Genomic DNA, 22,153 nt, shown 5'->3' with positions numbered 1-22,153 from the left:
ACGATGATGATGATGATGATGATGATGATGATGATGGTGATGATGGTGATGGTCTTTTTTTAATTCGATTTTTGTTAAGATATAAAACACACTCACAAAACATGTAGGAAAATAACATTTAGTACAGTATGAATATTAAAGGAATTGTGAAACATGTTGCTGTGTATAATTTTATTAAGTGTTAGATAAGTTGACTTAAAATGGTACATGAACTCGTACACACATGAATAAGTGTCTTAGGTTTTACTTGTTAAATGATGAATATGGTAAAATAAAGTATTGTAAAATTTATATTAATTGTGTATAAAATGAAACAAAATACTTAAACTTTCTGTTGTTTTTCATATAAATATTGGATTTTATTGCGCATTGATGTAAATGATTGCTAACCGCATAGTATGCTGTCTGTCTTAATTATATTGCTTCCATACGTTTGTGTTATTTCATTGTCTTCCGACAGACAGGTTAAACACCACAATTTTAATAACATCATGTGAAATTCGAGTGTCCCTAGGCTTCGAAATGAAAACGTTTATCCTATTACACAATTATTCATTAATATAAACCCTTAAACGAGCTATATCATATGTAATGAATGCTTCGCAAGCAAATTTAATTTGGTTCAAAAACAAATCTTAGGTTTATTTAGTTTATAACTATTACGAACGCAATGTCTGCGTTTAAAATTCAAAATACAAAATTACAAAAATAAAATAACAAATTATATACAAACAGTTTCTTTCAACTGGTACTGCATCAGTGCATAGTTGGCATACACCGTTTTCAAAGTTTCAAGTTACAAGTCCGTTGTATAAATTAACTATTTCTTATTGTGCGTTTCAAATACTTTTGAAAGGAGGTTTTTCTCAAGTACTTCTATTCGATTTAAAATCTAAAGAAATTTGCACATTTGGATTACGCAACTGATATTAACTATATTGTATCAGTAAACGAAAAGAACAGAGTTCGAAATGGCTTGAATATTAAAATTGAAGAAAATTTAATTACTGACTGATAAAAAGAAAATAAGAATGATAAGTTTTCCATATCCTATCTATCCGGAACATTTTTAGTATCTCTATGTTGGAGACATCTAGAATTTGTATTTGTACAATTTGATATAGAGGCGGGAAAAAAAACTCAATTAATTTGTATAAGAAAGCCTTAACATAGTTTCACTTTAAACAGAAATGCAGTAATACCATTTCTAACATATAAAAGTACCAATTAGTACCATTGAATGAAAACCAGCAGCAACAACAAAATAATTTAGTTGAATTAATAGTAGATATAACGTGGATTTGTTTAGTTTTTAGCAAAAAGTTATGCCAATAGACAGTATATAGTTTACCTGAGCGGTGTCGGTTGGAACAAAAGCTTTTGTTATCATTTTACAAGATAACTAGATCTATTGAAAGTTCTCACTGCAGGGAATATTTGAATGATTTATAATCTTTTATGCATTGTCGGTGCCTTTTTAAATTATGATCAGATAAAGGACAAGAGCCACGGATTGGTCTTTGTTTGATCTTGAAAACGTATATTAAGTTTCAAAAACTGCTATGTAATTGCAGCAGCGATCAATAGCCGTTCAATGCAAACATAATAATCTTTATAAATTTGTACAAAAGGCATGCAAATACGACAGACATTTTTGTGATTGCATTTAAACAAGTCACAGAAAAATCATTACATTCCGTAAAGCTTCTCAGTCGGTTACACAGGGCGATCTTGCACTGACAGTTTTTATGAAGACAAATATGCTCATGGATGTGTTTGATGAATGAAAACTTTTTTTGAAATTATTTTACTTTGCTCTACGCAAGTAGTTTATCAAATTCATATTCATTTACCTTCAACTGGTATATCATTCACCTCGCAAAACGACTTTCGAAAAATGTTTGACGTTCAGTGAATCTTGGAACATCATAATATTGGAAGTTTGTAAACGGAATTTCAAAAATCGTTGCAATAAATCATACCACAACAATATAAATGTCTGGACTTCTTTAACTATCTGTCTGGGCGGATGAGACAAGCAGGAAACAAAGACGGATGATACAAGCGTGAAAGATTCCGAGAGATTGCGGAAAACAGTGTGACGCCAGGTCAGTGAATTATTTTTAATTCTTTTTTAGCCCTTTTATTCGTTTGTTCAAAAAGCAATGACTTATCGCTTATATTATTTTGTTCGAGTTGTATAATATCAAAACAAGTTAATCTTTCGACAGATAAATAAAATATGAATTGTTGATATAATTTATCATGATTTTTTATTATCATTTTTGTCTTTTATATATGGAAGTGCTAACAATTTTAACTTTATTCTCACAAGAAATTATAATACTAAGGCAGGATCTCAAATATAAGGCCAAAATATGACGATCGTTCTGGTTGACAATGTTTGTAACTTGTTGCCGAAAAAAAGACGTAAAAAACACAAAAATATTACATTTTATTTCAATTCTTCCTTGTTTAACACAGAAAGGGAATCCTTTTAATGAGGGATAAGTATTCATTTGAAGAATTTCCTGATTGCTAAGTGTCATTAGTTGCGAATGTTAAACGTCTCTATAGATATACCATAACTCATATTGTGTATATAACGTCATGAATATGGTTAATAAACCGTTTTTTTCATACGAAGAAGAATTATCATTTTCATTTTATTTGAACAATAAAGTTCTCGAAGATAAAAGTGATACCTCAATTAATTCCTCGGACAGTCCGTGTCCGTTGAGCGCAGTGGTGAATAGCGCACTCGCTTCTCACCAGGACTCATCACGGGTTCGATTCCCGGCCTGGGCGCATGTGAATTTGGCTTGTGGTCACCCAGCCGAACAATTGGGTTTTCTCCGGGCACTCCGGTTTCCTCCACAACACAAGACCACACTCTCGCGCAACATCGTGCCAACGAGAGTGACTTAGTATAAGTTATCCTAACTTTTTTCACAATCGTTGTAAAATATATACCGTTTAAACTAAGTTCCTCGAAAATCATTGATTTTTTTCTTGTCTGAAACTACTGGGCCAAGACCATTGATATTTTAAATTTAGCATCATATAGCTACCAATTTCGTTCAAATAATGTCCCTAGATATAACGCTTCCAATGGTAAGGGGTTCATAAGTTTTTTATACTTAAATCAGGACATTTTGAAAATCTTCTTCTCTAATGCCATCAGGCACAGACTCTTGATATTCGTTAGGAATCATCATATGATTGATCTCTGCCAAGTGTTTTCAAATTATGCCTCTTGGGTCAAAGCTGGCCTCGTAACGGGGTCACACATTTCCAACATACTTAAATAAGATTGTTTTTGAAAATCTTGTCTCAGACCTCAGATATTTGTTATGTAAGATAATATAATGGCTTCGATACTTTCGACCTACTTTCTTACTTTTTTGCAATTTTACCATGGTTACAGTTTTGAAAACAAAAAACATCACTGTTGTGCTTAGATGACATTGATTGTGACAATTGACCTCTTTAAATTTGGACCATATGTTTGGTGTTGAAAATAAATAGCAAGCTTAGATATTTAGTGTGGAGCGTTGCCTTGTGGTCCTCTACCAGTACTGTTCCAATTATACCCCTAGTTTCCAAATTGGCTCTGCCGCAAGGATCACCTGTGTTACATAGATATATAAATGAATATTTTTAGAAACTTCTTGTCTGAATCCGAAAGGCTGCGAGTTAAGATATTTAGGTGTAACATTGTCTAGTGGACCTCTATAAAAAATCAAATTGTATCCCTGTGATAAAAATGGGTCCGTCCCGGGTGTCACCTGTTTGACATAAATGGAAAAACTCCGTAAATATTCTTTTCTGAAATCGAACGGTTTAAGAGCTAAGATATTTTTCGTGTGGCCTTGTCTACTGGTCCTCTACAAGGATTGTTCAAATTATGTATTTATGGTCAGAACTGTCCCCGCCCATGGGTTCATATGTCCGTTTACATGGAGATGCTTTGAACATAAAACCGAAAGGCATAGTACTAATATATTTGGAATGAGATATGCATGGTACTCACTTTCTTTGAATAAGTGTACATTATTAAAAGTATATGAAATTAATGTGTAGGTAAACACCTTTCAATTGTGTTAACACAATGTTTATTCGTCGAATAACATTTACACCAGGGCACCACTAATTTAATTTCAAAATAAGTTATAATGTTCCTGTGGTCTCCATCTATCACTTTTGTTTAAGCCGTGTCTATTTTTAAAACCAACTCAACCACTACGACATTGCCATAAAGCAACACACTCATTATGTCATGAAAACGAAGGTTTGAAAGAGGCCAAATATGGCACTTTTTTATAATTTGAAACCGATTTGAAAAAAATCAATCCGTCATAATTCGATTTGCTAAGATAGATTCTGTCTAACGGTGCACCTCAACAGTTCCTACTGTCGACGGTGTTCTTACACCATCAGACTACCTAGCAAATGACTGGGGAAGTTGTTTTTTGCACAAAAACTCAAGTGTGAAATATCTGGGGACGTTCTTAAACATTGTCTATTTATATATTATATTTTTAAAAGTGATTCCTATCGAAAAAAAAACAAAACAAATAAACACAACAATTAACATGAAAGAAGAAAATCCTAACAATAGATGATAGGGTAGGTTGGGAAACCGTGAATACCAATGATCACACAGTTTCACACCTTTCATTTGCTTAGGTAGACTGTGTGGGATTCTTTTAGTTCAAACAATAACTGCATCATATCTTTGAAAAGTGTTTGCATTAGTTACTCTTAAATTGTATACCTTCGTCTGCTGATAGAGTTGGTCTCCCTAATCATATCAGTACTTGAGGTTTACCTATTATTTCATTATTATTTGTTTTAGTCATAAGATTCCTCAAGTTAATGCATAATTTGGTAAGATATACTATTTAAATGTTTACTTTATTAGGGAATGTTGGGATAAAAATGAGGTTGTACCCACAAGCTAATTCAACCCCCAGTAAATATACATTTTACTGACCGTTCCAAGGCGGTACCTCACAATCCTTGAAAAACAACCCTAGTTTTATATGTTATATAAACAGTGTGTTGTTTGTCAAGTTTTGTGTTGTTAAGACATGTTTCTGGTTTGTGATTGTTTGTTTAAGTGTTTGTTGTCATTGGCGTTGACCTTGTGCCAATAAACGGGGCTTATGTTTAAACTTTCGACTACTGAACTTGTTTCTGTACTTTTTAATATACATATATATTATTATAAGAAATAAAATCTTATGTTCAATTTTCAAGATTTTAATCATATCTTAATTGTCCTTTTTTCCGAATGCACATATTACTATATGCAGAACTCATGAGATGTTCATTTTACAGCAAAAGATGGCGTCAATTGAACCAGATCAAAGTACAATGAGCGACGAGCTAGATATTTGATTGTGCAAGCCTTGTATAGAATCCAAAAGAGATAGTAAAGCTGCGTTGTATTGCAAGGAGTTTGATAAGTACCTTTGCGAAGAATGCTACAGTAATCATCAAAAAACAGACGATGAACATGTTACACGATACTGTTGATGTTATGGAAAAGATTGCCATAATTTATTGCGACCCATGTAAAGAAGGAAACATTGACAAGACTGCCCAGTTGTTTTGTCCAATTTGTGACGAATACCTTTGCGACGATTGTGTTGAAACTCATAAAATGATGAAAAAGACAAAAACGCACGTTCCGATCGCGAAAGAACTTGTTGAAGAACAATCCAAACTGTCCGACGAAACATTTGTAGAATGCGAACCTTGTATACTAGGCAATAAGCGACAAGATGCCAAGAAGTTTTGCCATGAATGTAACGAATATCTCTGCGCAAGTTGTGTCATTCTTCATCAGCGCACAAAATTGACAAAAACTCACCTGCCGATCGCGCTAGAACTTGTCGAAGAGCAATCCAAACAGTCCGACGAAATATTTGTAGAATGCGAACCCTGTAAACTAGGCAATAAGCGACAAGACGCCAAGAAGTTTTGCCCTGAATGTAACGAATATCTCTGCGAAAGTTGTATCATTCTTCATCAGCGCACAAAATTGACAAAAACGCACTTGCCGATCGCGCTAGAACTTGTTGAAGAGCAATCCAAACTGTCCGACGAAATATTTGTAGAATGCGAACCCTGTAAACTAGGCAATAAGCTACAAGACGCCAAGAAGTTTTGCCTTGAATGTAACGAATATCTCTGCGAAAGTTGTATCATTCTTCATCAGCGCACAAAATTGACAAAAACGCACTTGCCGATCGCGCTAGAACTTGTTGAAGAGCAATCCAAACTGTCCGACGAAATATTTATAGAATGCGAACTCTGTAAACTAGGCAATAAGCGACAAGACGCCAAGAGGTTTTGCCCTGAATGTAACGAATATCTCTGCGAAAGTTGTATCATTCTTCATCAGCGCACAAAATTGACAAAAACGCACTTGCCGATCGCGCTAGAACTTGTTGAAGAGCAATCCAAACTGTCCGACGAAATATTTATAGAATGCGAACCCTGTAAACTAGGCAATAAGCGACAAGACGCCAAGAGGTTTTGCCCTGAATGTAACGAATATCTCTGCGAAAGTTGTATCATTCTTCATCAGCGCACAAAATTGACAAAAACGCACTTGCCGATCGCGCTAGAACTTGTTGAAGAGCAATCCAAACTGTCCGACGAAATATGTGTAGAATGCGAACCTTGTAAACTAGGCAATGAGCGACAACGAGCCAAGATGTTTTGCCATGAATGTAACGAATATCTGTGCGCAAATTGTGTCATTCTGCATCAGCGCACAAAATTGACAAAAACTCACTTGCCGATCGCGATAGAACTTGTCGGAGAGCAATCCAAACAGTCCGACGAAATATTTGTTGAATGCGAACCTTGTAAACTAGGAAATAAGCGACAAGACGCCAAGAAGTTTTGCCCTGAATGTAACGAATATCTCTGCGAAAGTTGTGTCATTCTGCATCAGCGCTCAAAAATGACTAAACGGCACGCGCCAGAAAATTTTGAAAATCTTCAAAAAGGGTCATCTTTAAGTAAGCACTTTTGTAATCCTTGCTCTGGTGAGAGTCAAAAGGAGGCTGCAATGTTTTGTGAAACATGCAAAGAATATCTTTGTGAGCACTGCGTAGCTTACCATAAAAAGCAAAAGGCAACAAAAGCACACATCTTAACGTCCGATCTAGGCATCGGAGATACAGATAGAGACAAAGACATCCCCTGTGAGATTTGCATGCTTACAGAGACATTTTCTCTCTCTGAAAACTTTTGCGTCGAATGCGAAGAGCATCTTTGTAAACAATGCACAGAAGTTCATCTGAAAAGAAAGACTACCAAAAATCACCAGATATCAAAGAAGAATAAAGAAATAAAGATATCCAATGTCGTAGACTGCACTGTCTGTCAAGATGTCGGCTTTATGTCAAAAGCAGTAAAATACTGTCGTGACTGTATTGAATATATGTGCGAAAATTGCATGGTGATGCATCAAAAAAATAAATTAATGAAAGTCCACAATTTGATCACCAGTGAGGAAATGAAAGAAACGGCATGTGAGACTTGTGAAAAGTGTGATGCTGTGGCTTATTGCATAAAATGCGATGAAATGCTTTGCTGGAAATGCAGAACGCTGCATAATAAAACGAAGAAATACAACGACCATGATCTGGCTCCAATAAACATATGCTTTTGCGATGAAACCAGTTTGTATTGCAAACCATGTGAAGAAAGAGACATTCAAGAATTGGCCTGTGCATTCTGCCTTGATTGCGACCGTGAACTTTTTTGCTCAAAATGCGCGAGGAAACACAAAGCTAGAAAGAAAACACGGAGCCATTATGTGGTTATGGACATTGCGAAACTTCAAGGAGAAGAAAAGAAAGATGATGCCCAAAGGCATTGTTTAATGGACGCCGTTTTCCTGTATATGGCTGCTGTTTGTAGCCATTCTAAATATACTGTCGACATAGAAAAGGCATATTTAAACTTTTGATAACTGCTCGTTTACCTTACTTTAGTAAGTATACATACATTCAATGCTTTTTCAGCCACAAGGACGTGTCCAAAAGTATACATCGTTGAGTACAAGCGTCGCCGAAAGAAAACGATGAAGTAATGTATCTCATTGACACGATTTTTTTTGCTATTTTTTCAAAGTATATATTGATTTCATTCTATACGAAATTTAATTTTGTGCAATTACTTTTCCAACAACTGTTATAGGATTATTATCTGGTTACTTACTAAATCTAGTTTTTGATTCAGAACACCCGGCCGGGAAAGCCGGTATCAATTGAGGCAGGATCTGATTTCATCGTTTTATCGTGGGATCCGCCAGCGAACTTTCAGGATGGAAATTACTACCAAGTTTCAATGAAAGATGTCAATCAAAACAGCAAATGGAAGTTTTATAACAAAGAGTTCACTACCGCAAATGGTAAAATAGAAGATATAAAGTCCAACACGACGTTTGTATTTAGAGTCAGAGTTGTCCACGAGCATGGGGAAGGATCATACAGCCCAGAAAGCGACTTCATTATAACATTTCATTCCACAGCTTCGCGAATAGTCAAATTCTCTACCAAAGTGGACGGCCAAAACCCTACAACATATGCTTTACCCGTGACTGAAAACAGAACGGCGCGAGATGAAACTGCAAAATCAAGACATTTTTGGCTTGGCAAGTATACACTGGTAGCTGCATTACAACAAATCGATTCAATTTGATATCCTAATTTACATGTCAGAAAAAATCCTTATTCAAATACAAAATATGTAATTCTAGTTTCTTTTTATGTTTAATATACTTTTTAGGATCACCATCATTAGTTAAGACAAATGAGAGAACGATCATGTTTTTTGGAGCATTTGGAACTGGAAAAAGCACGCTGGTTAAGGGGTTTGTAAACTACATACTTGGCGTAAATTGGGATGACCCTTTCCGATTCACAATTATTGACTTGGAAGACGAAGACAAACAGAGGGAAACTAACCAGGTAAATTATTTGGAATTGGAATTTCAAATAGTAATTTTATAGTTATTGTTTATGTTGTCAAAACATTCGATTGTACATTTATTCATTAAAACAGCCATTGGAATATATATCTAGGTCTAAACATTTCATAAACAAATATGAGTGAAAATGACGTTTACCAATTTGGAACATATTAAGTAATGATACAATCATACTAGAAACTAACAAGGTCAACACCTTTGGTATTTTAGATACAAAGTTCATGATTCTTTAAAGTTTAATATTGTTGTACATTAACCTATTAAAACAGCTATTTAAAGATATGTCAAGATTTGAATGTTTCATGAACAACACAATGAATATGAGTGAAAATAACTTACAATTATGAAGAATTACCGCGATACCATCTAAAAAAGGGTTTATGATACAAACTTACTGCAATATGATTTTTTTTCAAATATTTTGTGTCATATTTAACAGGCACAAACAGAGTGGATAACTCGGTATACCATTTTCCCGGAGAAGGGTAGCAGGGTACCCTACTGCTTGCATTTAATTGATACCCCAGGGTTTGGCGATACAAGAGGGCTTGAAAGAGATCAGGAGATAGTTGAGCAAATCCGACAACTCTTTTCTGCAAAGAAACCAAAGGGGGTCTGTGATATCGATGCGATTTGCTTTCTGATAAAGGCGCCTGATGCTCGCTTAACGGCTGCCCAAAGCTACATCTTTCAGTCGATTATGTCGCTTTTCGGAAACGACATTGAAGGGAACATTTGCTCGCTGATAACTTTTGCTGACGGCATTTATCCCCCAGTTCTCGCAGCGTTGAAAGAAACCAACCTTCCGTTTGGAGAGTATTTTACATTTAATAACTCTGGCCTGTTTGCACGTAATGTAGGCCACACAAGCTTGGCACCAATGTTTTGGGATATGGGAATCAAAAGCTTTCAGCACTTCTTTTCTCATCTTGAGCAAGGGAAACCAAAAAGTCTTCAACTTACAAGGGATGTCCTCGACGAAAGATTCAGACTTGAACAAACCGTGAAGAATCTACAATCACAGCTTGATATTGGCCTTCTGAAACTAAACCAAATGAAACAAGAAATAGCTGTCATCGACAGAAACAAATCAACAATAAAAGACAATGCAAATTTTATGTATGAAGTTAATGAGACTCAACAAAAGAGAAGGGAACTTCCACCTGGTCAACATGTTACCAATTGCACCCATTGTCATTTCACTTGCCACGAAAATTGTGACATTCCAGATGACGACAGAAAAAAAGGTTGCACAGCTATGGACGGTAATGGCTTCTGCACTGTTTGTCCAGACAAATGCAAATGGGACAAGCATGCTAACACACCATTCATATTTGACTACGTCACTGTCAAAGTAAAGAGATCCTACGCTGGCATGCAAACGAAATACCAAGAAGCTACAGGAAAGTGTTTGACTCAAGAGCTGGTTGACAAAAATATGGTCAAAGAGCTCGATGACATAATTGATGGCATTGAATTTCTTATGACTACAGTGAAGGAGTGTAATAAAAGATTGAGCGCAATTGCCTTGTGGCCGAACCCTTTGTCTATGACTGAACACATTGACTTGATGATTGAAAACGAAAAGCTTCTGAAGAAGGACGGATTCCTTGAAAGAATCCACACATTGAACGAATGCAGAAAGAAAGCACTGATTATGTCAGATGCCACGAAGTTTACGGAAGAGGCACAGACAGTCATGCGCAATGCAGGGGTAAAGAAGAAATCCGAAACCCAGATAGCCTGGAAAAAATTTGCAATGTTGTTCAAATAAAACGAAATACCTTAAGGTGAGGATTGAATGCAACAATTTTGTCAACAATTTTACTGATGCAACTAAATATTATATTTCAGCTCTAAACGATGGGGCGATATATTACATGCGTTTGAGCTTACTGGTCTTATTTAGATTTCCCTGTTTTTATTTATATGTGAACAACTGCAGTATCAATACAAAACATGGTACATCATATGCAGAAGAAAAACAACAGCAATATTTTCAAATAACATCTGATTTAATGTTTCATGTATGGTTATTTCTTGTTAGGCCTTGCCATGTTAGGTTTTGAATTGTTGTGCTCAATTTTAATATATATAAAACGTGTAGGGGGGGGCATAAATAAAGGTTAAGGTTTCGGAGAAACATACTGGTGTTTAATGTTTTGTTGTTGATGTTTGTTTGTTATTTGTTCCTATAAAAAAATCGCTTATGTAAATGGAAAACTATTTTTTTTTGTATGATGCCTATTTCACATTAGCTTTTTATACGTATTTGCAAGTATTTTTCAAATTTATGAAAGTTTGGTATAACATGGCGGTATATTGAACAGAGAATGAAATTAATTAATAGAAGAATAAATTTTATGATGCTATATCTACTACTAGTAACTGTGCTTACTCCAAATAAAACTGTTAATAGATCAAGTTCAACCAGAAAATAGATTTTTAGGTAATTCCACATATCTAGTATTATAATGCACTCTAAAACATGTAGTTTATTGTTTCTTCATTGCTGGAGGACAAGTCGCATTGGCTTGAGTTGGATATTTTGCATTTGAACAAATATCTGATTATAGTCATGATTATATTTATTTGAACTGAAATGCTTGTATCAAATGTATCTATCGAAGGTATATCCTTCCAATTTAACTCCTTGTAAAAACGAATATCCCATTTTTTGTGCTTTAATTCTTTATAATTATTTTTAATCTGGGATATATGTTGTATGTAATATTTGTTTTGTTCGAGCATTAACGTATATTCTACTGAAATTGTAATATTTGAAGATAGGAGATCATTGTTCATATATTGTGGTATATTGTTAGTCAATTGTAAATGTTTTAGGCTTTATCATATCAGGTATAGTTTTGAAGCTGATCAGGATGAGCTGTGTCAGATGAATGATTGTACCGAACCTTGGGAAGCAAGGCATTGTAATGGTTGTGAAGGAGTTAAAGAAATGAAACCATTCATTTTGGTTTATAAAAAACCTTTTATCCATTAACACACATGTAGTTACTAGTTTAATCTAGGCTTAACAAAGCGTTCTAGTCAATGAGCTAATAAAAGCAAGATCATAATGCCTTTTAAAAACGAAGAAACGGTCAATTTATACTGCCCCAAAAAAGCAATTTCGAGGGTTTTCGCACTTCAAAGAGCGTTATTTAAGGATACGATTTAATCGGCCGTTGGTTCCGAAACCAATGCAAACTCTACATGTATCGATCATAAGGGTGTCTGAGCCCGCCCACGAGCCACTCTGTTCCACGTTAATACGTCAACGAATACGTATAATATAATAATAATATCAGCTTGAGCTATGAATACACTTCATTGACCATTGGATAAAAGGAGGTTACTTCTTACTTTGGTTATTTCGGAATTATTCTATTACGTGCTCTGGTTTGGAATAAACAAAACAGAAAAAAAGGAGAAAATTGCAAAGATATGTATCATGGGTTTAGGTTGTTTACAAATATTTTCCATTTGTTATTGATTGCAGTCTGTGTATCATTGAAGTGTTGTTATTTAAAATAGACAAATAAGGCTTTTTTGCGGCGAGTATTGCATTATTTTTTAAAACGTTTGGAACTTAAAACATGTTTGTGATGTCATCAATTGTTCTTTTTGTACTCTAGATTGGTTATTGGACTGCGTTCCGTACTTTATTTTTACTAACTTAACAATATCTGAAGAACGAACTATCGACTATATTAATAATTGACAGTCATTTTTTAATAATGGATAGTCAGTAGAAATATTAGTATAGTGTGATTATCGTACTATAGAATCAAGACGTGTGTTGACAAAATTGTCTTTCTTGTAAATGCTTTCAAACTTATGTAAAACTATGCACTTATTTCAGGAAATTAATTCAAAACCTTTTTTTATTAAGGTGTAGTAAATAATCATAAAAATGTTGATTGTTAAAAAATGCGATTTTTGGGTTTTAACAAGGAGTTACTCAACGAAGATGTGGCTGAGGTTTGCGCAGTCTTTAGGGAAATGAAAATTGTTTATTTGTTGAATATTCCTCAAAGGGAAGAAAATAGAAAACAAAGTTTCCAATGATTATGTCTTTTGCACTTGCAATATATCCATAAAAGTTGATTTTTTTCACAATTTAAATGTTTATAAGCGCAACATTATTTTGATTTGCGTAAGAGATTAACGTTTCAATGGTGTGACAGTGTCCAATACGTTAACAATGACGCCATGCAATTCATGATTTGGACCTTGTTGTTTACATGTTCTAAGTGTTCTAAGTAAGTGAAACGCCCTCATCTGTCCATTATGCGCGCTTCGGACTGATCTTATGGACAGTTTTCGACTTTTCACCGTTGCATATACAGTACGTGTCGAATTTACTCATATTTGTTTTAAATTGATTTATGATATTTAAATAAAGTAAAACAAACGGAAAAAAGTAATCAAGCATTTTCATAACTGTATTCATGTCGATCTTTTGAGAAATAACATAGTATATTGGTTGAGTACCTAAATCGGAAAACCTTCGCCACTATTTTTGAAATATTTCTAGCTAGACTTGCACCATAACTACAAACTTTTCCATCAGCATACTAGAGCTCAAGACCAACTGGTTGATTTAAATGGCATTATTCAAGATACTACCAATATGCATGAAACGTATTTGATTAACCGCACAGTCAAGGACTGCCATTTTTGTCATCGGAGTACTTAAATATGGAACAGTTTTAATTTGTTGTTTGTTTTTATGTATTATTTTAAAATTATTGCTCCATATTTCATTCAAGTTAATTAATAGTGTATGCTATTTCCAGCTTGTTTTATTTTGTCATTTTTGTAAGTAAAATTTGATGATTTCAGTAAAATACAGGATGTACCAGTATGCTATGATTGTGGCAAGCATAAAGTCTTTTCCCCGAGTGCTATGTATTGACATTTGAACCTGAAAAACTTTAAATGATAGCAGTTGAAATTCTTACTGGAGAATCATTTTCTTTAGAAGTTGTATCTAAGGCAAGAGTCTTTATTGATTAAAATCATAATTAAACTGATCTCGATTGGAAAAAACAGTTTTATAATGGGTGTTCCATATTTAGGTACTGTTCCGATTTAGGTACTCACTCAGTATAGATAATTAAGAAATAACAGAACGAAACTATTCATTTTCACAGTCTTTCCAATGAATTTTATTACAAAGTGCTCTGTATTTTAACATATTTCTGTTATTTTCTTGTTGAATGTTAGTGTTTGGTGTGCTGTTGAGTAGCTGTTTTAATATTGTTTCTATTCATATGATTTGAATACAATTATAAATGTATAATAAATTAAATATTATTTTATTTATTTCTCTAACACAGAGAGTTTAATAATTATGTAACACTGTGAGTTTTTTTTTATTTGATCGTCTCCTTTATTCTAGCCTATTGTAGAAATCAGAAATGACACAATGTTAACCTTTCCGCCGAACGTGAACTCACTTGGAATCAAAGAAAGACAAAATGATGTATGCGATAAACTAAGGAAATGTTCTCATTTGGTTTTAAATATTTGAGCATGACATATATTCATACTATTTATATATGTATAATAGTATAATTAAGTTTAAATCAGGAAACTTACAAGGATTACATCCCTTCCTCGGTGAATATGAACGACTCTAACCTCTACATACAAAAACGAACTGTTAAAAAAATGCTTCCTTATAAAACTTTTTAATTCCATACGCATCGCAGTCTCTGTTTTGTTACATCGATTGTTCAAATCCCGTTTCTACCTTAAACTGTCGTGATCATTTAACAGTTCTATAAATTTAACAAAAGATGAAAGAAGTTCTTATTTATTCATGTATCATATTAGTTATTTCATATCGATGTATCTTTTTCCTATAAAATATAATTGTAACCAGTGCTTTGTGTGTGAATGGCTGCTTGTATTTTGTTAGTTATACGAAGGCCATATTGTATTTGTTTCCTTTGTGCTATTGGATAAATAACACTTATTCTTCTCGAAAATATTGAAAACATCAATTAAATAATTTAACCAGCTGAATAAATTTGTCTGTTTTTTTTCAATCAAAGGCTATGCTTTAGAGTATTCAGGTTGTTAATATTTAAGACACATGCTGTTATCGCATGAATGAAGAAAAATGTTTTGGTCTATAACGCTTTCATATAATATTTTATACGGTATACATATGTTATATATATATGCGTGTAAATACTGGTTTCTAAATATAATAAATGAAATATATTCAAGTAGTGATAACCAATATGCAGATAAATTTGCATTGGAACCGTAAAGGTATGTTTAGCTATGTTAAAACACATTTAAACAAATTATTGTTTGTTTCTCTCTAACAGTAAGGAAGTAATAACTGTAGTTGATTTTGAGTTTGGACAGTCTTTATGATATCATATTTTGACACATTTTGTAAAAGCATTTATTTGTATTGATGCCATAAAGGCCACATATTGATGTATGGTCGGACGAACTCACCGCACATATCTTTCCGAAACTGCAAAAAACCTTGTTATTTAGTAAAGCGACCGCTCCTCTTTCAACAAAAATTTGGAATAAGTCAGTTCGAATATATTTACTAGGTTAAATGCTTCAAAAACACAAAACAATTGTAACAATGCTCTTTGGAACTCTATATAAATGAGTGTTTTGTGGAGAATCACGCTTCAAGACTTTCACTCTTAATTTTGTTTTAAAGTTAAAACTTGTTGCGGTTTTGCTCGTTTAGGGCCAAAATTCGTGAAACAAAAAAATGAAAAGGTGTGTCCATAAAGGAATGTTATGCTAAATAGTGAATGTTAAATTCAAAATCTTTGATGAACTAATTGTTCAGCTTATGTTAAACGAAAGAAATGCAAACATGTATGTTCTTGTCAAATATTTAGCACACTAAAGTCTATTGTCTTAGAAGTTTGTATGCGCTTGGAATGTTTGTTACAATAAAGAAAAGAAAACAATACGAGTTATTGATTCCATAGTATGCGACATGAGGAAGATAATATATATGAAGGAATGTACAAAGGTCTTGTTTGGGCTTTAGCAACTAAAGTTATGTTTGTGGTTTTGTAAATGGTCAATGTGTCCCCTAGCTAGTGTACGAAGGTCTTGTTTAGACTTGAGCAACTTAAGTTACGCTTTGGTTTTGTATATTGTCATTGTGTCTCCTAGCTGTTGTACGAAAGTCTTGTTTGGGCTGAAGCACTTGTAGCTATGCTCGCATTCTTTTATTTGGTCACTGTGTCTCTTATGTGTTCTACGAAGATCTTTATTGTTTATCGGCAACTGTAGGTTTGCTAGTAATCTAATGTCACATTTAAAACAACACAAAGTCAATTCTATAAAGGAGTACTGTCTGTTTTCCTAATTTTATTCGTATTAATCGCTTAAAATGAGCATAAGATACCATACTCAACATTTACGTCAAATTTAAATTCATTGACACTACACGGGAGATACGTTGGAGCCGTTCTACCGCATAACAAATTGTTGTTACTCAATTCCCGCACTAACCTTATGTTCTGGACTTTGCTGAAAATTGAATTCTTTATATTGACATTTTGTGCCAGGATTTAATGTATTACTAACAGAATTATGCATATTTTATGCATGTGTTATTTGATACTTACAATTGTTCAAGACTAATTAATTCGTTTAAAGTAATTTTTCTTTATGATTTAACATAATCTGTGCCTGCTGTAAACAATCATATCTGTTATCGAGACCTCGCACCAAGCATTCAAATTTCACATAAACGGCGTTGATTACCTTAACTGAATTGGTGACTTTGGTTCTGGTTTAACTTTGTCAGGGCTGCTAAAATCACATAGATAGTGAGCACAAATACGAATGAGGAAGCATGTCATGATATATGACACCAATACAAAATAACCTCTATGGTCACTGATATTGATATGAAATGTATTCATTGTATTAAATGTCGAGTGACCAAAGCCACCGAAAACAAATACAGCTAGAATGTTGAAGAAACAAATCCGTTTTGGTCCTTGCTGGATTGTACAAAATAAAACAAATGAGCAATCATTACACTTTCAGCAATGAAATGAGGATATATACCAAAAATAGTTGAACTTTATCAAACCCATATATTAAGTGATCCAAGGGCCCGCATTCACTAACGTCTTGTGTCTGAGTTTGAGACTCAGGCTCAGAAATCTAAATCCTTATCTATTAGATGACAACTTTTAACAAAAGATGTATGCCGATTATTTGTAACTTGAATTAAACTTAAATTGACACAACAATTTCATCTGCATCTTTTATATTCTAATGTATGCATATTCTAAAAACCTATTTTCTCATATATTTTTTATAAAACCTTTTGTCAACGTTTAAAAGAAACATAATTTAAGAGTAATTGAATAGTTGCTAAACACAATGAGCTGTATTTGATTATACGTTTTGCTATATATAGTTATATTTCTTCGAAATCTTGACCAATGAGTTTAGATTTTCCTTAAGCGAATGCGCTCTTAAAAAGAGTAAAACATATTGTGTATGTTCGTGAAATTTGGACAGTTTTCAAAAACAATTCAGTTAAAATCGGTAACATTTTAATGCAACAACAACAGCAAATACCTTTGTTTATCAGGTAATGAAACGCAGAAAAAACAGTTAAGTGTTCCATTCAAGCTTGTATTTCGAAAATAAACATGCTATCAGTCCTTTGTTTAATCCGCGGCCCATTGATTTTGAAATATAAATAAACCCATCGAAATCCTAAAAAATGGTGTCTGCTGCTTTAAAATCCGTTCTCTGCCCCTTTGTAGGGTGCATTTTTAACAATTGTTTTCAAAATGGCGGCAAAGATAGGCACTATTTAAACGTCAACCGATGACAAAAATTGGACGGAAACACCACCAGAAATGACCTGCCAGGAGGTTTTCGATCTCGAAAACCGGTTCATTAAGGCCGATGTTTATATCATAAGAAGGAATATGCACATTAACCTGTGTTATTGTTAAATTATTCCGGTCTGAGTTGTTAAATATGCTTTATATTCACATTTGTGAAACCAAACTCAAAATATATTTTCTTGTTCCAAACATTATTCAAAGTCAAAATGCATACAAATCCATTTTAAAATTAGCCAGATGCAGAGTGTAGCTTTATCACACAGGACTTTAATTGAACATACCTTTCAAAACATGATTTTTTTTGTATTAACCAAGCGTATGACCAAAGAATTGACAGTCATTGTGTGTTATTACTTTGCCACATGGTTGACATATATAACACCCCTACCTTTATGAAATTAGGATTGATATTTTATAAATGAGTATAATTTTATAGGCTGCAGATGCACCAACCCACGATTATGACGCAACAAGCTAAAACTGAGCATTCTCATAAGGATTATGTTTATATAAAGAACTAGATCATATTTTGAGTTTGGTTTCAAAACCGTGTCCGTAATTGTAGCAGCCAACAAAAGGCCTTGATTGTTATCATAATTTATTTTTCATACACTTCTAAAAAACATAAGACATACTTTGGACTGTTTCAGTGCCTTCAAATAGAAAACAATCAGTAAATTCCAGTTTTTGTAATACCTCTAGTAAATTGAACTGTATGGCAATTATAATAAAGCATTGAAACATATTAATATAGAGGGTAATGTCTCAAAATGGTTAAACCGTTATGAATGATATTTATATGAAACCTAGTACATAAATAGTGTACGAATGACAACTTTTATGCATATATGTAGCAAACTCTTAACCAAATCAAGCAGATTTTCTCCTAAGACGCCGATGCGAAGTAGTATATACACGTATAGCTGACCATCGCAGTCAGTTTATCACATTCAACTTAATTCACATGTCAGGAAACACATCACGATGGATCACGGTGGATTATATAATTGCCAAGTATTCCATTGTTAACAAAAAAAAACTAAACTAATACTTGTTTCTTGTTTCGTTCGCTTATATTTTATCAAAAACGGAAAAAACGAAACGCAACGAAATACTTTAGACACATAGCAAAAGTAACAGACAAAAAACAATGAATATGCAATATATCAATACATAATATTTAAAAACAATATTAGAGGTTACGGAAAGTGTGTGTGTAATGGCGATTTTAGCTGATAATTTGTGTGTTTTCACAAATTTCTGCTACTGTTTGGACAAACCGCTAAGATTGTTGTGTTTGTTAGATGTTGTTCTGAACTTTATTTTCACAGAAAGTGGCAATTGTGCATGATTAACATTTATAACGAACTTATTCGTGTTTGAAGCGGATGCTGACATTTTTCGTAAAATGTAAAGATTACCATCTTCTGCATGTTATAACTTTACATGAAATTTAGCTTTGCTACTATATGAAAATATGGAATTACGTTGGCCTTGTTTTACGTAATAAACAGCCCAAACCTTTGCTCTGAATTATACATTATGTTACCCATGATCCATTTGACCATGCGATGCAAATTGTGATAAGTTTAAGGCAACATTAAAAGAAGTTATAAAATAAAAACATTTAAAAGAAAATTGTCAACATTTAATGTGTATTGTTATTGTTTTGAAAACTGTTGTTGACAGATGCATAAAACGGAGTTATCATTTGTAGGCACCAAGTCAAGTCAACATTTGTTTATTTTCCGATATTATGTAACATTTATAAATAAGGCATTTTTGTTGGTAGGTAATTGGGTCTAGAGAAGAATACAAGGGACCTAATTATCACCCTTTTCTGTTTTTGTTTTCTCAAATATAAATAAATGAACTCGCCGCAATCAGCTATGCCACTTTCAACTACGGCTTGCTTCCGACTTGTTTCCCAGTTAGTTGCAACCTTTCACATTTTTTTTAATTAACGTTGCAATAATACAATGAATACTACAGGGACAAGCACAGTCCTAGAACATTCAAATACAAACACTGTTTAGGGTATGAACTATTTGACATTTGCTTCATCCGCACCTTCAGTGCTTTGATTTTATTAAGTTAAGGCGAATCGTTTTCCTTACATTGCGAACGCGAAAGACATAAGAAACATTAACCATCTGCAACGGGCTACGTTGAGTGACATTGCCATACAGACTGCATTCCATATATTATATAAATAACATAACTTGGACTGTTATTTTTGTTGAATCATTACGCTGTGTTCTCATCTTTATATCATTCAGGTTTCAATGCGTTTTTTATGTTTGAAGTTATGAGAGCACGTTATTGTGTGTGTGTTTTTACCTAAGCAATAGGTTAGTCATAATATATCAAATTTTCCGTTGGCTATAGCCCTCTCCTTTTACAAAGGCTAAATCCTAGTTTAAAGTTTATTCCATGATAAGCCACAAATTTAAAAATATATTATATCAAGATACTCCTGAATTGCATCAGGTGTTTTCAATGGCCATGTTGTCAGCAAATAACAACAATATGAGAAAAATATTAACAATTGCAAGGCCAGAGTGTACATCATTTCGTAAATATAACTCTAAGTCTTCAACAAATAGTACAAATTACAAAGGGGACTTTACTCCCCCTTGACTGAGAATGGCAGTATAGTTGAAGTAATCAGAATGTGTAGAATATGTCCATCAAAATCGTCAATAAAGAGTACAAATAACAAAGGGGACTAAACTCCCCTTGACTGAGACCGGCAAAAAAAGCTGATATATTTAGAGCAAAAAAGTCATCATGAATAAAGTGTTTGGCTTAAATTCCGTGAATCAAATAAATTCTTGTAGAGTATATGAACGTTTTGAACAGCCCTTGTTACCTTCCGAAATGTGTTCTTAGTTCTAGAATAAGTGTTATCGGACAAGGCCAAGATTCTTACATTACTTTTTGTTTCATTCGAATTGTAAAGCTATATAGAATCAACAACATCAATTGAAACAAGCATTCAATAGGCCAAATGTGCAATGCATTCCGTTAACTAGCAATTTATTTATTTCCATTGAAGACAATTACATCATCATCATCATCATCATCAGCATCATCATCATCATCATCATCATCATCACCACCACCATCATCATCATCATCATCATCATCATCATCATCATCATCATCATCATCGGGCACAATAAAAACTATTCAAGACACTCCATCTACTCGGTCAGCGTCATTTGCCAATATCTCCGGAGACGTCGACATGGTGCACGAGCGTAAACGACAGATGGCCCAACTCCATCAGGAACTCGTTGATGTCCATACTAAAAATGATATCGTTGTCTTATGCTATATTCCTGAATTGATCAAATGAAATTAATCCATTTATTCAATAAAGTCTCCTTGACATTTGTTTTCGGTTACTGCAATGGTAAAAGTACTCGCTTCTCATCTAGGCGCTCCGGACTCGATTAAAGGCCTTAGTGTATGCGAGTTTGGTTTGTGGTCATCAAACGAGGGGGTTTCCTCCGGGTACTCCGGTTTCCTCAACAAAACCAGACCACGCTCTCGTTTAACATCGTGCCATCGAGAGTTATTAAAATAATGTTGCAGTTACCTGAGTTGGAATCGTTGTAAAATAAATAAGTTTAAACATGAACTAAAACTTAAACTTGCGAGTAATAATTAAATTGGTAATTTGAATATTTGGGTAGTAAAGATCACTGTACAAAGTGCATTATTATAATTTGTCAAGAAACAGCATTTTATCTTTACGAGCATGTATTATAGTAATAAATGTTGAGCAAAAGAAATGTAAAATTAACATCACACTTATCCGTACTACTTCAACCGCTGCTGCTGCTGCTTCTGCTGCTGCTACTACTTCTACTACTACTACTACACTCCTTTGAATGGAAAACGACCATATGTAGATCGAGCACAAGCAAGTGGCTCTTCTTAAATGGTAACAAAGTAAATGTCAGTTTGCCTTGTTGCTGTAAAAGACCAATCCACAATGATAGCAAATTAATTCATTTCATTTTAGCAGTTGAACAGTGATTGTCCCTGAAATGAAATTGCACACCCTATTTTGCTATACATTGCGGTGAGCAAACATAAAAAACAGTCTTAATGTAGCCACGGTTTCAATACATAAATTATAGCTTACAACTAACCTTACAATCATATCACTTTTTTGCGCGGAAAAAAGGGATCGCCCTTAGCCTGATAAGCTTCAAAATTTGCAATAAAAGGTACAAGTACTACTTTT

At 33.8% G+C, this 22,153-nt stretch overlaps 1 protein-coding gene across 4 annotated transcripts; it reads left to right on the top strand.

Moving 5' to 3' along the window:
- Nucleotides 1-1,712: 1,712 nt before the first annotated feature.
- On the top strand, nucleotides 1,713-15,930 carry LOC128224492 (uncharacterized). Of its 4 annotated transcripts, none has more exons than XM_052934342.1 (5): nucleotides 1,713-2,108; nucleotides 8,049-8,112; nucleotides 8,266-8,680; nucleotides 8,815-8,996; nucleotides 9,456-15,930. In XM_052934342.1, exons 3-5 carry the CDS (start codon nucleotides 8,374-8,376, stop codon nucleotides 10,788-10,790), a joined length of 1,824 nt encoding a protein of 607 aa, XP_052790302.1. In that variant the 5' UTR covers nucleotides 1,713-2,108; nucleotides 8,049-8,112; nucleotides 8,266-8,373; the 3' UTR covers nucleotides 10,791-15,930. The 4 variants fall into 4 exon arrangements, 3 of the variants coding, with proteins under 3 accessions (XP_052790302.1, XP_052790301.1, XP_052790300.1); XM_052934341.1 differs by having other exon boundaries at nucleotides 5,344-8,112; XR_008259491.1 differs by lacking the exons at nucleotides 8,815-8,996; nucleotides 9,456-15,930 and having other exon boundaries at nucleotides 5,344-8,112; nucleotides 8,266-8,348.
- The last annotated feature ends 6,223 nt before the right edge of the window (nucleotides 15,931-22,153 follow it).

The sequence above is a fragment of the Mya arenaria genome, chromosome 17, assembly GCF_026914265.1.
Source record: "Mya arenaria isolate MELC-2E11 chromosome 17, ASM2691426v1".
Lineage (NCBI taxonomy): Eukaryota > Metazoa > Mollusca > Bivalvia > Myida > Myidae > Mya > Mya arenaria.
This window is presented reverse-complemented; position numbering and strand designations above follow the sequence as displayed.

Excerpts from the sequence above, each read along its gene's own strand:
- LOC128224492 (XM_052934340.1), top strand. The coding sequence starts at position 5,516 with ATGAACATGTTACACGATACTGTTGATGTTATGGAAAAGATTGCCATA.